General features: G+C 38.6%; 1 protein-coding gene across 9 annotated transcripts in view; it reads right to left on the bottom strand.

Annotated features, from left to right (window-relative positions):
• GAS2 (growth arrest specific 2) overlaps nt 1–15,489 on the bottom strand; it is a 103,309-nt gene that overhangs the window by 52,779 nt on the left and 35,041 nt on the right. For all 9 annotated transcript variants that reach the window (XM_085579891.1, XM_085579885.1, XM_085579888.1 and 6 more), the window contains exon 3: nt 14,997–15,121. In XM_085579891.1, coding sequence (XP_085436017.1) covers nt 14,997–15,121 — 125 coding nt within the window. The remainder of the gene's footprint in view (nt 1–14,996; nt 15,122–15,489) is intronic.

The raw sequence follows: 15,489 nt of genomic DNA, 5'->3' as shown, positions 1-15,489 counted from the left end.
CAAGCTATTTGCAAGGACATATTATTTTTTCTATAATTTATATAAAACACCGACCAATTTTGCATGTTATTTTAAACAAAAAAAATCTTATCTTATGCCACAGATACCATATCACTTCCTGGGCCATCCTGGAACAAGGGGGGGAAAGCAAGAAGGAAGTAGGGAAGTAAAACCAACTCTTCTCTAATGCAGAATAAATGAAAAAAAGTACATTACATGAATTATTAAGGTATTTTCATTCCTTCAAGTCTTGCCGATTAATCTGTGGTTTTTAGTGTTTCAGTGGAATCAGAAACACTCAGTACTTTAACTCCATCTTGTCAGTAGGTGCAAAGAGGTGCCATTTCATAGCCCTCTATCAATCCAGTTCCATAAAACATCCACTGTACATACATCATACTTGATCATATTCTCACTGAAGCAAATTATCAGCAGCTCTAAATTGGTTTAACAACAATAAAATCAAACAGAATAAAATTCTTTATAAATTCTTATAAATTCTTTATAAACTTTATAAATCTCTCCTTGGATCAGATTATCTGAAGCGGTACAGGGATGTTAACTGAGTTAACAGTCAACCTAAGGGGGCCAAATAAATGGTATCTGACACTACCATACTCTTTGTAATTTTTGATTTATTACGATAAATTAAAAGCACAAATTCTGGATCATCTATTATGGATGAACAGCACTGTGACAGGAACAAGATACCAAAAAGCCAGCTCCAGTACTCCTGGTACTTGCAGACTTATGCATAAGAACTTCAGAGAGCATAGAAAGGAGATAAGGGTACAGTTACTTTATGTGTGAGAGCAGACCTGCAGTGTCAGACCATATCACCTGTCACTTCCCTCTTCAGTTCTCACCTCTGGATTTTTCCACAGTGTCCATGTTCTCAGGCTTGCCTTTGCAGAAAACTAGCGAGTCTCCTCCAAGAAAAAACCTTCTGTTTGTAATGGCAGGAACAGCACAGAAGAGCTAGTGACATCATACTGGGTTTGTTGCTTGCACACAGATCTGTACCTTTAAACTGCTTTGTGCTGAGACAACCACAATAAATAGCCTATATCCTTTCAAGTCCTGCTAAGGATACTGAACACTGTTCTGGAAGTCTGTAATAAACCACTTAGATAACCTTAGAACTAATGAACAACAGAAAACAACAAAAACAACTCCACCAAACCGTGAGAACCCCGGGCTTGGTCTGGCATCTCATGTGCTGGAAAAGTCTCCTCCAACCCGTGCTTCCAAAGAAAAACTCCGCAGGCTCTTGTTCCGTCTCAAGGCAGTTTATTGCAAGTTATCTAAAAGATTTTCTTCTGGAGCTGCTGTGGTTTGCTCACAGCTCAGGCAGAGGCACACACACACCCTGACATCCTCTCTGACTCCCGACTGCTTCTTCTCTCCCCGCCCAGGGCTGCTGCTGTCTTTTATATGAGATATTACGTATTACACGTTTACAGTTTTCCCCAATACCTACTACCTATATTACAAGGTGCTTTTCTACTCTAAACCAATCTGTGAGTGCCAACATCACCAAGAACATGGAGGCAAGGAAGAAGGAGAAAGAACAGGATCAGCCCACTTTCCTCCATCTTAGAACTTCTGACCCCCATGTACAAAGTAAAATCCCCCCTGTACAATACTAAGAAAATTTCTCCTCTGTTTTGTAACTACTTTTACTATACTATCTAACCCTTTGTGACTGCTTGTTACACCTTCAAAGCTGGTAACTCATTCCATGGCTCAAACTTAAAATCACAGCTGTTTCCAGCTGCCTGCCAGGATCTAAAACGCTTCTGACCAAGGCCTAGAACCTCCAAAAATGTCTGAGGGACATTTTGAGTTACAAGACCAAACAAAAACCCAAAGTAAACAACACAAAAAAGAAATTGTTCTGTGTGACTGGTGGCTGCCATTTGGCATTCAGAGGAGGTGCAGGCTCAGTGGGGGCACAGCCCCTCTGCTCTCCGGGCCTGAGCCCAGCAGCTGGAAGAAGCCTCCAGCACTGCTGCTGAGAGCAGCACTGCAGTGTGACACTCCAGCAGTGCGACACTCCAGCAGTGCAGAGCAGATGGAGCAAGGATCCAGCATTGCTCCCAAGAGCAGCACTGCAGTGTGACACTCCAGCAGTGCAGAGCACCTGCAGCAAGGACCCAGCACTGCTCCCAAGAGCAGCACTGCAGCGTGACACTCCAGCAGCGCAGAGCAGCTGGAGCAAGGACCCAGCACTGCTGCTGAGAGCAGTACTGCAGCATGACACTCCAGCAGTGCAGAGCAGCTGGATCAAGGACCCAGCACTGCTGCTGAGAGCAGTACTGCAGCATGACACTCCAGCAGTGCAGAGCACCTGGAGCAAGGACCCAGCATTGCTCCCGAGAGCAGTACTGCAGTGTGACACTCCAGCAGTGCGACACTCCAGCAGTGCAGAGCAGCTGGAGCTAGAACCCAGCACTGCTGCTGAGAGCAGCACTGCAGTGTGACACTCCAGCAGTGCGACACTCCAGCAGTGCAGAGCACCTGGAGCAAGGACCCAGCACTGCTGCTGAGAGCAGTACTGCAGTGTGACACTCCAGCAGTGCAGAGCAGCTGGAGCTAGAACCCAGCACTGCTGCTGAGAGCAGTACTGCAGCGTGACACTCCAGCAGTGCAGAGCACCTGGAGCAAGGACCCAGCATTGCTCCCGAGAGCAGCACTGCAGTGTGACACTCCAGCAGTGCGACACTCCAGCAGTGCAGAGCAGCTGGAGCAAGGACCCAGCACTGCTCCAAGAGCAGCACTGCAGCGTGACACTCCAGCAGTGCAGAGCAGCTGGAGCAAGGACCCAGCATGGGGAACCTGCAGGGTCTCTCTTCCAGGAGCCATGGGGAAGGCATCGCAATGCCTGGCAGGAATGCAGCAACCCCAGCGACCCTTGGGTCCCTGCTGCTCCCCAGTGCTAACTACACATTCATAAATCTTCTTCCAAATATTCTGTATATTTTGATTTATGTGTATTGCACTGACCGAACGTAGAATTTCTTTCAAGAAGAGCAATTCAGAACAGATGGTGTATGTGTCAGTAATCACCTGAAATTTCATACTTATAAATTACAATTCTTTGCCTGCCTTGACAACTAAGACTTTTAAACACATCATTTAACCTAGCTTCACTAGGAAGCTTAGACATTCATGGAACTTACAACATTACAATGTCTTTCAAAAGCACATTTTTGGTAGTAAGAGCTACTCACAGCAAATAGTAAGAGTCTAGGTACAGAACATCACACTTAACTAAACAAATCTGTGATATTCTTAATTTCAGAGTGACAGAAAAAATGTTTGATTAACATATGTCCTAAACAGCTCAGAAGTGACAAACAACCACATGTAAGAACAAGACATTGCTGTGAAAAACAGCTACATAATTTAAGGACCAAAAAGACCACAAAAGTTTTCAGTCATTTTCTGGAGCAAATACTACACAGAAAAATATCCCTGACATTGCACGATCTCACTAAAATATATAAAAGTTTCATCCCATTTCCCATAGTATTAGGGTCTTGCTGCAGAGAACACCCTCTCTTCTATTCAGTAATAGCCCTACCAGGTTTATCACACAAATTATATGGAAATACTCATATTTTCTAACCACCTACTAAATTTTCCTACCACCTCTTAAACAGAAGTCTACTTTTTTTAATATTTCCAAAACTGTCACTGTACTGCTCATACTATAACACATGAAAGCTTTTATTCAAGAAAGGTTTCATGCACAAATATTTTTTACCGAGTTGTATAAATGGCCTGACTATTTTAAAAGTGCTTTCTAACAGATCATTCTGAAATAATTAGGTTTCCACATGGCAAAACTGACTTTTGTTGACATAGTATAGTATAACCACAGTTGCTTTGAAGCAGCAGTGGCCGCAATTACTCCTATCAAGTATCAGGAAAACAATTCCCCAGTCACACTCCTTTTACAATCTTGTCTTGTTGACGTGCATGCATGTGGTTTAATACAGGATGTGAAAGTGTGAGTGAAACATATGATGCAATCCTGGAAAAATGCTGTCAGGTTCACTTCTAAATCCAACAGGGACTCTCTTACATCGATGCTCTGAAATCACATGGAAAAATGTATTTTTTGTACTGCTTTTTCAAAACGAGTTCACAAACACATGCTAAAATCCCCATTTATTTATGGCAGACTGAGGCTTGACCCATATTTTGAAGATTGTTCATCACATTTCCCTCTTTGAAAAGAGGATTTCAGGACATTTTGAATTATCACTTATGCTTGAATAAAAAGAAAAAGATGGGCAATTTGTCTGCTATGAAAGAGGGTTGAAGTTCCTATGTACTCATAGGAAAAATTTGCTTTTATCTCCTGATGACCTACATTAAACAAAATGGGGGGTGTGGGGGGGAAATTATGCTATGCAGTATCTAACTGCTGTGGTATCAGTTACGTGAGCATAAATTCCTACTGAAATGTGATTTTATCAGCTGGATAGAATATGTATCTATTTCAAAACTTTGTATCATTTGCCTTTTGACTTGGTTCTGTGGCCAATACCAATTCTTTTCCTCCTTCAACACTTTCCACACTTTGCTCAAGTGTTCTTAAACAACTGGACCAATGGTCAAAAGAATGTGCTAAATGCACGTATAAAACAAAATATGGAAATACATACATAGAATTTAAAATTAAGCATTTCCCACTGAAAAAAAAACAAACTACAACAAGAAATATAAATCCCTTAGCCGTCCAAAAGCTACAAAAGAGAAGTTAAACCCCATGGCAAATTTAGAAAACAGAAACTCAACAAGGAAGTTTTGAAGGCTTAGAAGACACACAAAAAAAAGCCAAACTTTTCTACAGACATAGAACTAAGAACAACTTTTAGATTGATGAAAAATAATATTGAACATGCAACAAAGCAAGCACCCCTAAGCAATTCACTTAACAAGCAGCAAAACATTGTCCTTCAGAGAAATATGGTCTTTACATTGTCATATCTTGTCATTTTAATGGAATAGGAGATTGGATTTCAATCCAATCCAGTTTACAGATCATATGTTAACCAGATTTTTGCCCTATATAATTTATACCCTATACAATAACCACAGAGACCATCAAAAGCCAAAAATCACTCATTATCAACTTTCTAGATTCTAAGAAAGCATTTGTGAATACTTTGGAATCCTTAACATATTCACAATAGGTCAATAAAAATAATTAACATCACCAAGGCTTTAGAGTAATATACAAACTTCAACATTCAAATAAATGCAGGACTAAATTAATGCTTTAACCATGTTATTAAGTGTCAAAGTAGAACACATTCTTCGATGTGGCATTAATGTTAGCTTCTTAAAAGCAAATGTATATGGAAAATAAACTTAATTTAACAATATAATTTTAAAAGTTAAACATTTTTAATGCATTTTTTCTTCTAAGTTCTCTGTCCAAGACACAGCTTAGTCATCACACAGCAAAATATTGGTTACTTAAAAAAGATATTGTTAATAGTAATGAAAAACTAGTTCCACAGAAACAATGCAGCTTTTACTTCTAACAGGGTGCCAAAAGGCCAAGGAATGCGAGACTATTCAATCCACAGACAATGCACTGCAATGCACTGTGATATCCAGAAGTAAAAAACATCAGAAAGCAGCAAGGCAGACACTTCATTCACCAGCTACATCACGTTTCATCACTTGACTAATAAGTCATTTAAAAGTAGTCTCAGGATATGTGCATTTCAGCACATCAAGGCCAAGTCCCAATGTCAGAACCCAAAGACCATCTCTCAGAGGCACATTGAGGCCAAGTCCCAATGTCAGAACCCAAAGACCATCTCTCAGAGGCACATTGAGGCCAAGTCCCAATGTCAGAACCCAAAGACCATCTCTCAGAGACACATCGAGGCCAAGTCCCAATGTCAGAACCCAAAGACCATCTCTCAGAGACACATCGAGGCCAAGTCCCAACGAGGGCCATCTCTCAGAGGCTGGCTAGTCCAGGATGGCACACAGAGATCCACAAGCAGGAGTCCTGCACTGTGAGCACAACTCATGGAGGCTCACAACAGAAAGCCCACCTGAAGAGATGTCAGATACTGCTCCTTCCCACTCCATCTGTGTAATTCAGGGTGGCATTAGGTCACTATAGTCCAAAGACTTGGGGAGGTCAAGAAATTGTCTTTTAAAACTTCTAGATATCTATGTCTGCAACATATCTATGCCTACTGACAAGTTCACTTCTATCAACAGTCTTTCAAAATATCGAAGAAGTAATTTGCAAACTCCAGGCATGTATACAACAAAAATTAAAAGGCATTACTGCTACTCTCTGAAACTGCCAGCAGGTCAAATGCAAAAATCAATGGTGGTTTGTTTTTTTTTTCTAATGCTATAATAGCATTAATACACTGACTAAAATTAGATAGCATTCAAGAGAGAGACTTCAAATTTTTTAAGTGTATTAAAGATTTTATAAACAGAGACAACAAGAGAGAGACACTAGGGTAAGCCATGGCAAAGGCCTCCCTACAGTATCCATGAAAAGAGGGATTGAGTAGCTCATTCACATTCAATAAATGGTCTGTGTTTTTTCCTCAGATCTCCGGGTTTCAGAATTAACATTTAGATGGGGATTTTTTAAATTGGAATTTCATAACAGGCTTCTTCAATAATATTTTATGAGAACAGAATGCAGCAATTCTCACAGTTGCTCTTTCAGAGGGCAACTATACCTTTTCCTTGGTAGATGACCCTGAGCTTTTTCCCATCACAATGTCAGAACTCAGAGCTGAATTACCAAAGAGTTACTTGAAGAAGACGGAAGAATCCTAGTTTCTGAATTTCCCTCATTTTTATTAAAATTAAATGAGAAAAAAATGGGAGGATTGCAATTAACAGGAGAATTGCATTTGTTTTGTGGCCTTATCACACAGTACGACTTAACATGCCAATAAGTACCAAATATTCCATGAGATGTGAAAGTATTTCCATGACATAGAAACGGTGAAATCTGGGTGGATTTTCAAGGGCCATATTTTTAAAAACATCTTATTCCTAAAAGGAACATGATTATCTCAAAATTAAGCATAAAACACACTAAATTTTGGCAAAAGCAACTAATTTTAGTAATAGCAATTTCAAAATCATTTTACCCCTAATTATTCCAGAAGAATCCAAGCTAAGGAAAATGATTCAAAAAAATTCTAACTAAATGGTTGAAGTTCACCAAAACACATTAGAAGTTCTAAAATTTCTTATTGAAAAATGTTTCCATAATTTCACTGACAGTGTGGTCAAATACCATATTACTTTGATCTGTGGAATCATAGTGAATAGCCCTTCAATGTCAGTTTAAATAACAAATGTAAGAAGCTATTCAAATTCCTTGATATAAAGCTGTATTACCATTATGCCTCCTCTTCCTCTTCCACCTGTTTTTCTCCCAGTGATCAATCTCACATTTTGTGACATTCTGAAGTGCAAGACAAGGTGAGGGTTTTCCAGCCCTTTTCTGTAAGATCAGTTCCAAATGGTGCATTACCTCCCTTGAGACAAATGTCAAGGAAGACTCTGAAATATCTAGACAGTCTAAAGAAATACAGAATTTTTTGAGATGCTTTATCTGTTTGCTTTTTAAATTTTCAGATATTAAACAAAGATAAAATTTTTATGCAGATGCTAAAAACATTCAGGAAGAATTTAGCATGTACCTCTCTGCAGGTAAATCTGATGCTCCAAAGGCCTGGATGTTAATTTTTGAGAAAAAATTGCATCTTTGTCTTTATGATAAAGAATCTGAATTTCTGTAAGATTTCCAATTAAAAACCACAAGGAAACTGCTAAAGCCCAGTAGTAAGTGTAGAACTTAAAAACTTCCATTATTTGAAAAACATGGTGGACTGTTTATCTATAAAACAAAATTTCTAAATCAGCCTCAAGTTAAGAGCAAAGCTTTACTGTGTACTTGAAGCATTTGGGGCTGATTTACATAAATAAACACAAATTTGAATATTTATCTGTCTTGGTTTGACAAGACAGGAGTCTGTGAAGGAGGGCAAAAAGCCTCCTGTGCAATGGAGAAGGTAAACCCCCTCCCTCCGAATTACTAGGATTTTTAAATTAAAAGGCTCTCAGGCAAAGATATGGGAATGGGAGTAACAATTCTTTACTAGGAGAAAACTAGATAACAATTTAAAAAGGCAAATGCAATCAGTACAAACAAAACTAGTGATAAAGTCCACAACCTTAGGATTCGGGGTGTTGGCAGCAGTCCGGTTGAAATGATAGCTGCTCCTCTTGCAGTGGCTGATGAATTGCAGCTGCAGTGATGATCTTTAGAAGGGTATAGTTTTCTCTGAAGATCTGGAGGCAGTTGGTCCGGTCTTCCTCTGCGCCGGGACCGCCTCCGAGCTCCGCCGCCACCGCCTCACCGGGCTCCGACCGCTTCTCTGGGAGTCCTGCCGAAGGAGCTGCTTCTCTGGGAATCCCGCAAAGAGAGAGCTGCTCTGTCTCCCAAAAGGTACCCCTTTATCCAAAAAAAGAGTGCTTGGCTTCCCCCTCTGGGTGGAGCATCTCACAATGGGATGGTGTTACATTACCAGCCCTGCATTGAATCAGTCAATGGCCCATTAACAAACCATTACCTCTTCGGAGCAAACCATCGTTCTTGGAAGAGATAACAAACCTGCCCAACCTCCAACAGATGGCAAATAGAATACAAGCTTATCTTACAACCCAGGACATTATCAAAATGAACAAATTAAAAATAATTACGGTAGTTGTAAATTGATGTCTATGCCTCAAAGGGACTTTGTTTTCTTCTTCTGCATTGTAGTCATTACTTATGTTCACCATTCCCATTGCTTCAGACATAGTGGCTTATGTTGGTTCAGGAGTCACTATTGGGAATTGCATCAAATTCTGTAGTTCTTCCTTATTCATTATTACCAAAGAACTGCTACCACTGACTTAGACCTAAGAATTGCACAGTAAACTGGAGACAATTGGTCTAAATTATGTTGTTTTCTCAAGCTATACGGCAATTTCCATGCAAGTCTCTGCCACACTACTGTTCCAGACTATTCCTAGTAGTCTAAATAAAAAGCCAAATAGAAAGATCTGTTACAAAGATGTCTGCAGTTTGCTTTAAATACTTAACAAAATAAGTAATAGGAACATTACAATGCATTTCATATAAGAGGCAAAATCTAAAAAAATCTAAAAAGCTAATCTAAAAATGGCTGTTTCTAAATTTCTCGCAGAAAATATGTCATCCCTGTCTTTAATACATGTATTGAAGTAATGGCAAAAATGTTATGAAAACCTCCAGGTTTAACATAAATTTTATAAAGTGTGTTAATTATTAGCATTCCATACAAAGTCAATGTTAATTATAAATCTCTGGGAAAAAAACTTGGTGTTCTCTCATTAAATTATGCTATCAAAACTTGGTCCTCATGACCTGATTTGCAGTCTGAATCATTATATTTTCCAAAGCTGGAGCTACCAAGTAGCTAAATACTTAAATCTACCCTGCTTTTTCCCTGACAATTAGCTTCTGATGCAAATTCTTGTTGTTTCTGCAATGTTAAACAGGAGCAGAGAGAGGCATGCAGGAGAATCACGGGAAAGGGCAAGGCCAGTTCACATCCACTGTTCTTCAGCCAAACAAGGGAACAAAGCATGCCTTCCCAAGGACAAGAAGCACCAGTGAGAAGAAGAATCCAGAGGCACATGATGTCTTGGTGCTGCCTCCAGGATTTTATAGCTCTGCTTCCAACACAGTGCATGGCTTGAAGTGCATTTCAAACCTTTTTAAGTAGTTCTTCAATGTATTCACCTGGAACATGCCAAGCAGACAAACACATAATATCCTGGAATTTTTCAGAAATGTGCTTTCATAGTCTGATGGGCAACACCACTCTATCATACCATGCCATCCTCCTGCAGGCATAAACTTTAGTTGTAGGAGTATTTGCTGAGGCGTAGAAGGTTTGTGCATGTGACCTATTGCTGACAAATCCTACAATATCTGCAAGAAAACTGGTAGCAACCCAGCTGAACGAGCAAGCTATTGACATGTCTGAGAAACACACAAAGAGGTCTCTAACAACCACCTTTACAGTCTTATGGAAATTATCCCTTCTAGCACTTGTGAATCATTTTGCAAGATTATTCTTTTCCTCTCACATCCACATCAGTCTGCCACTAGAAAGATTAATACACAAAAAGACAATGCTGTAGTTTTTTAATCCTCCCAAGTAACTGAGAGCCATATCTATCATGCATATAATTAGAATTGTCTCCATCAGCTTTCATTGCAAAATAAGTTGAGAAAGTACAAGTGTGCAGAAAAGCAAATTGCTGCTGCAGACCATAAAGGATCTGTTCATAGGCTAGCAATTAATGCAGCCCCATTGATGAAACACATCTGCAGAGTCAGATTGGTAACTCACAGAGTTACCAATTGGTAACTCACAGTGAACCTGGTGTCACTGATGCAGCTGACCTTTCCTCACCCTGGGCACACAGGCTCAAGGCACCAAGGTTATAGAACACCACACATTCATCCCATCTGTAGGACACAGATAATCTGGAGAAATTGAAGCCTACAGTATAAATAAAACCACCATGTTCATTAGATAAGACTTTCAGCTTGGCCATCTGAGGTCTAAGAGCAAGATCCAGATTCCAGATCTAATTCTGAATAATTGGTACAGATGCTTTTAATTGTAACTCTTAAAATGCGTAACATGACTCTCAAAGATAATTCATTTTCAACCTGCTTCATGAAGACATTGTTTTAAGTGGAGTGTTTGTAAATATATCAGCAGTTTCAAGGATGGTGGCAGTTTCAAGGATGACAGGTATTACTGTGCCCTGTCAACAGAAATGGTAACAACAATTAACACAATTTATTTATGTTTATTTAAAAATCTTTATTACCGGTCTTACTAAACTAAGCCAAACCAAATCAAACATGGACTCTGTGCATACTGCACATGTCTTAATGCTCTGGATTTATTTGTACAGCTGTGAAATTCTCAAATTAACTATCTGTCAGTAAAATAGTGACAGGAGACTGTGCAGAAGAAATCCAAGTCAGTGGGAGAAAATCACAAAATGGCATAGAGCAACATTAATTACTTTTATGGAATACCTGCTGCTATAAGAGTAAGTTTGTAGTTTCAAGACTGTACTCCATTAGCACCAGCACAGGTATGATCAACAACTTACTACTACACAAATCTTGAGCATTTATTAAGATTGATGCCAGTCATCTGCTTGTCATTTCATAAATGCACATTATTAGATTTATGACTCTAAAAATCTCCAGAAAGAGGAAAAAAATATTTCTTAGAAATATTTTGTCACACTGCCCTCCCTGTTTAAAAAAACTATTTTCATCTAAGACTCAAAAAATTTTATCTGCTTGTAGCAAAGGATCAGATACAACATCAATGCTTTCAGAATTATCAGGTTTTGAAGCATGGTTTAACTGCTTAACAATGAAATACACTGTGTTCTGGGATTTGCAAAAGAATCCTATGACCTAACATCTTCTGAAATGAAAATTTTTAAATGCTTCCTATTTAGAAACTGAAATGCTTTTAATATCTTATTACTGAGTATTAACCAATCAAACAGCAAAGTAGTGAGAGCCATGGAAGCCACAGAGTACCTATTATGATATCCAAAGGTGCTTATTATGGCATTAGGCTCACAATAGCAACGTGCAGAGACTGCCTAAATAGCACCAGAGGCTGCCAAACTCCTGTACTCTAGAGTCCACATCACTCTCCTGAAAAAAAAAAAAATCAAAGTGGAGTGTGGCCCAGGTGGTATTTTTAGATGCAGGGATTCAGTCCTAGAAAGGCTTTATACAGGAAAAAAAAAGAATCAAAATATAATTCAAAATAATTTCTTTGACGTTTGACTCCTGTGATAGAAGTCCACCAGCACAACCAGCAGGGTATTCATCCCCAAAAATCAATAACACACAGAACCTCTGAGTGACCCTGATGCTTTCTCAAGTTCTAATACTTTTCAGCTATAGGGACTTCCTCCTCTGGGTGGGGTTTCTGTGCATTCATCCTTCCAAGATCTCTCTTCCAATACCTTATTCAGTATTTACTTTTAATTTTTTTCAATTTAAACATTCCTGGACAAGAATCTTCCAACTTAGATGTAAACAAGGTCCCCCTTTTCCTTGTTTGGCTTCCACCAGATTCCTTCAATGTCACATAGCTTTTGTATAGAATCTGACCATTTACCACACCATTCGTGATTTTGCAAATTCCATCACACACTCTTCTTCCCACACTCAAGCATCCTAACCTATCCAGTCACTCATAAAAGCAACTCCATTATTTCCTTCATGCATAAAATGTTATGCCTTTTTGCCTGCCTCTGACTCTTAAAGAAAGAAGACAACTTCTTTATCACAATCCATTTAATCTCCTTTTCAGTCTCTTAAAGCACTGTCCCCAAGTCACATTACCATTAGATTCCTTTGTATTTTGAAAATGTCCCCAGTATCCACAAGTGTTTCCACATGACAAAAAAAGGAAGTGTTGATATCAACATGACAATCTTCCTTCCAGGTTTGGAAAATACAGTATTTTGGGAACTTTTTTGACCTCTGTTTTCCCAATTTATGCCACATTCAAAATAACTGATGCTGGCCTAGGGGATTCCTGAAATCTGGAGGAAGGTCAATGCTCACTAACAAGAAAGGGAATTATATAGTTTAGTTAACAAACTAACTGCTAAACTGACATTGACTTGAGACTTATTGCACATGCTATTAAACCAGAAGCAATAGGATTTAACCTCTGACATTTTGTAGAGTATTGCAATATGAATTTAGGGAATTATGGCACAAAACAAAAAACTGATGAGTCAGTACATGTAATACTAGCTTTAATGCCTTCTTAAATCTGCTGCTATTGTTGCTAAACTGGCCAGACAGCCCCAAAGAGCTGCACAATGAATTCATGATCAATCAGAGCAGGATATATAATCTTTCTTTAAGACAAAACTCAACCCAAAATATTATATGAAGCTTTTCCATAAGAACAAGTTCACATAGAAGGTAAGACTTTGCTTATGAAAACAGACCGGGTCTTCAAGCTTGTGGAAGGCTTAGTTCAGATTACACACACTGACTCCATTAACCATATCCTTATCATGCATCCTCACTCAGATGCAAGCTGGTGCAGCAAGCAAACTGATCCTTCTGGCTCATTTTATATCAGCTGCTTCTAGCTAAAAAATGTGAAGTTACATAACAGATAAAAAAGTTAGTTATCTATTTTGACAGAGGCTGAACTCAACGGAAATCAGTGGCTTCCCCCAGCTGCCAGTGAAGTCATCAGAACACCTTGGTGAAAGAATATCTTTCTGTTATCCTGTGCAGAGCAAAGTTCAAATGGCTTCAAAATTCCACATATATTATTAATAAAATGTGGAGGATTGTGGAATTCTTTCTATGCTAAATTTCATACAGCATTATCTCCTCATAAATGGTCTTGGCACCAGAAAGTCAGATTTCTCACTGTGAAGACTAGTCCTATTGCCCGAGAGTGCTATACAGGGAATTAAAATTTGAAAGGATTAATAGCTCCCTAATGGTATACAATGATACAAATCTATTATTCTGCCATTTCTTTGAATTCTTACTAAGTATGAAATAACATACATTGAGAAAATAGCAGTGAGGTAGATTTTTTTCCCTTTAAATGCATTGTCAGTTGTACCAGCCTGATAAATAACGACCAACAAATTTAAATAATGACCACATATGGGACTGCAAATGCCTAATTGCCTTCTAATGGAACTTAGAACACAAAAAAACAGGACAAGTACCTCTTCTTTCTGCCTAGCTAGTTCCTAGGCTCAATAAAAAAGACTGCCCTATGTGTTTTCTCACTTAAAAACTCCATGACACTTAGGTGAGACAAGCCAGACCATATTGTGAAGAGGAACTCCAAAGTCACCCAAGACTTCTACTAAAGAAGTAATTATAATCTGAACAAGGAAATATGACAGACAATTATTTTTTTCTATAACAACAATTATGCATGTGGAACCAAGAAAAACAACTTACACAGGTGCAACTGACACAAGACTCTGTTCTCAGACCAGCTGATAAAATTTGTCATGCCCTAATTTCTGCTACAGGCAAGTTATGAAACATCAAGAACAGAAAATGCATTATGTGATTTCTGTTCTTGGCCTCTTTTTTATCTGTTCTTTATTTTCCTGTTTTAGCTTTCAAGGAAGATGTACCTGAATGCAACCAGAAAAATAAGAACAGTTTCACATCGAATGTGCTAATGTGTCAACCATTTAATTCTACTTTCCCAAGAAATGAACTTGCTGCACTCTCGAATGTTTCCCAGTAAGACTGTCCCATGAGAATAGTTTAAATTAAAGCAAGGTTGTGTTCAAACAAGTGCTTAAACGGATCCTTCCAAAACTCCTAAGTATCCTTTTAAGTTTCACATTTTCCATGTAATTCCTTCAACTCTTTACTGAAACCCCTCCCAGTACACCAAAAGTATCTTTAAACTCAAGGCACCAAATCTAACTATAGAGTTTCATTATTGGTCTCCCTAGAGCTGCTCTGAGAGGAGAAGATACCTTCCCACAGCTACTTAATATTTCCCTTGAAAATAAATAGAAGTATCATATTTTCACTATGGCCTACCACATCCCACTGCTAGATCTGGTTTATTCTTATTCTCCACATACTACAAGTACTTTTTGAGAAACTGCTTTGCATAGATACTTAAATAAATACCAGATAAGCATTATTTCCATCACTTTCATATTGCAATTTTTCTACACAGAGCAGTTACCTTCCCATCCATTTGCAGAATCTCCACATATAAAATCTCTTAACTGTTAAAAAAAACCCTCAGTACCAAAATGTTTGAATACATCAGACACTAATATTAAATGCTAGAGTGTTGAGCAACACTTACTTTGCCAGGCTTGTTTGCATCAAAGCTGTTTTCTTTAAATTTCTCCTGCAGGGTCTCAGCTAACCGGCAAAGCAAGGCACCATTATCCAATTTCTCCATAAAGGTTTCTGCTGTTATTTCGCTACCTGAACATCAAACAGAAAGTTAACATGACAGAGAGCACACAACGGTATAGAGTGCATTTGTGTAAAAAGAGAACTAAAAAAAAAACTGAAAAAAGCTCAAAGTGAAAAACTGGCATTACTTTGAATAGTTTATGAATAAGCTCAATACTACTATACTGGTAGATATACAGCAAATTATAAAAAAAACTCCATGCTTTCTTTGGGAAGGCATGTGATATTTGAAAAATAGTTGTAGCATATCCAACCCCGTGTATTTCACTTTACCTATGAAGACCCAGTGCTTTTAACGTAATGTTTTAAAAGGGAGAGTACAGCAGGAAAATGGTTTACACCAGTGTGCATGTGTAGCTATAGCATGAATCGGTAAG

This window comes from Lonchura striata, chromosome 5 (assembly GCF_050655825.1).
Source record: "Lonchura striata isolate lonStrDom1 chromosome 5, ASM5065582v1, whole genome shotgun sequence".
In the NCBI taxonomy this organism is placed as follows: domain Eukaryota; kingdom Metazoa; phylum Chordata; class Aves; order Passeriformes; family Estrildidae; genus Lonchura; species Lonchura striata.
Note: the sequence above shows the minus strand (reverse complement) of the source record. Positions and strands in the feature narration are given on the sequence as shown.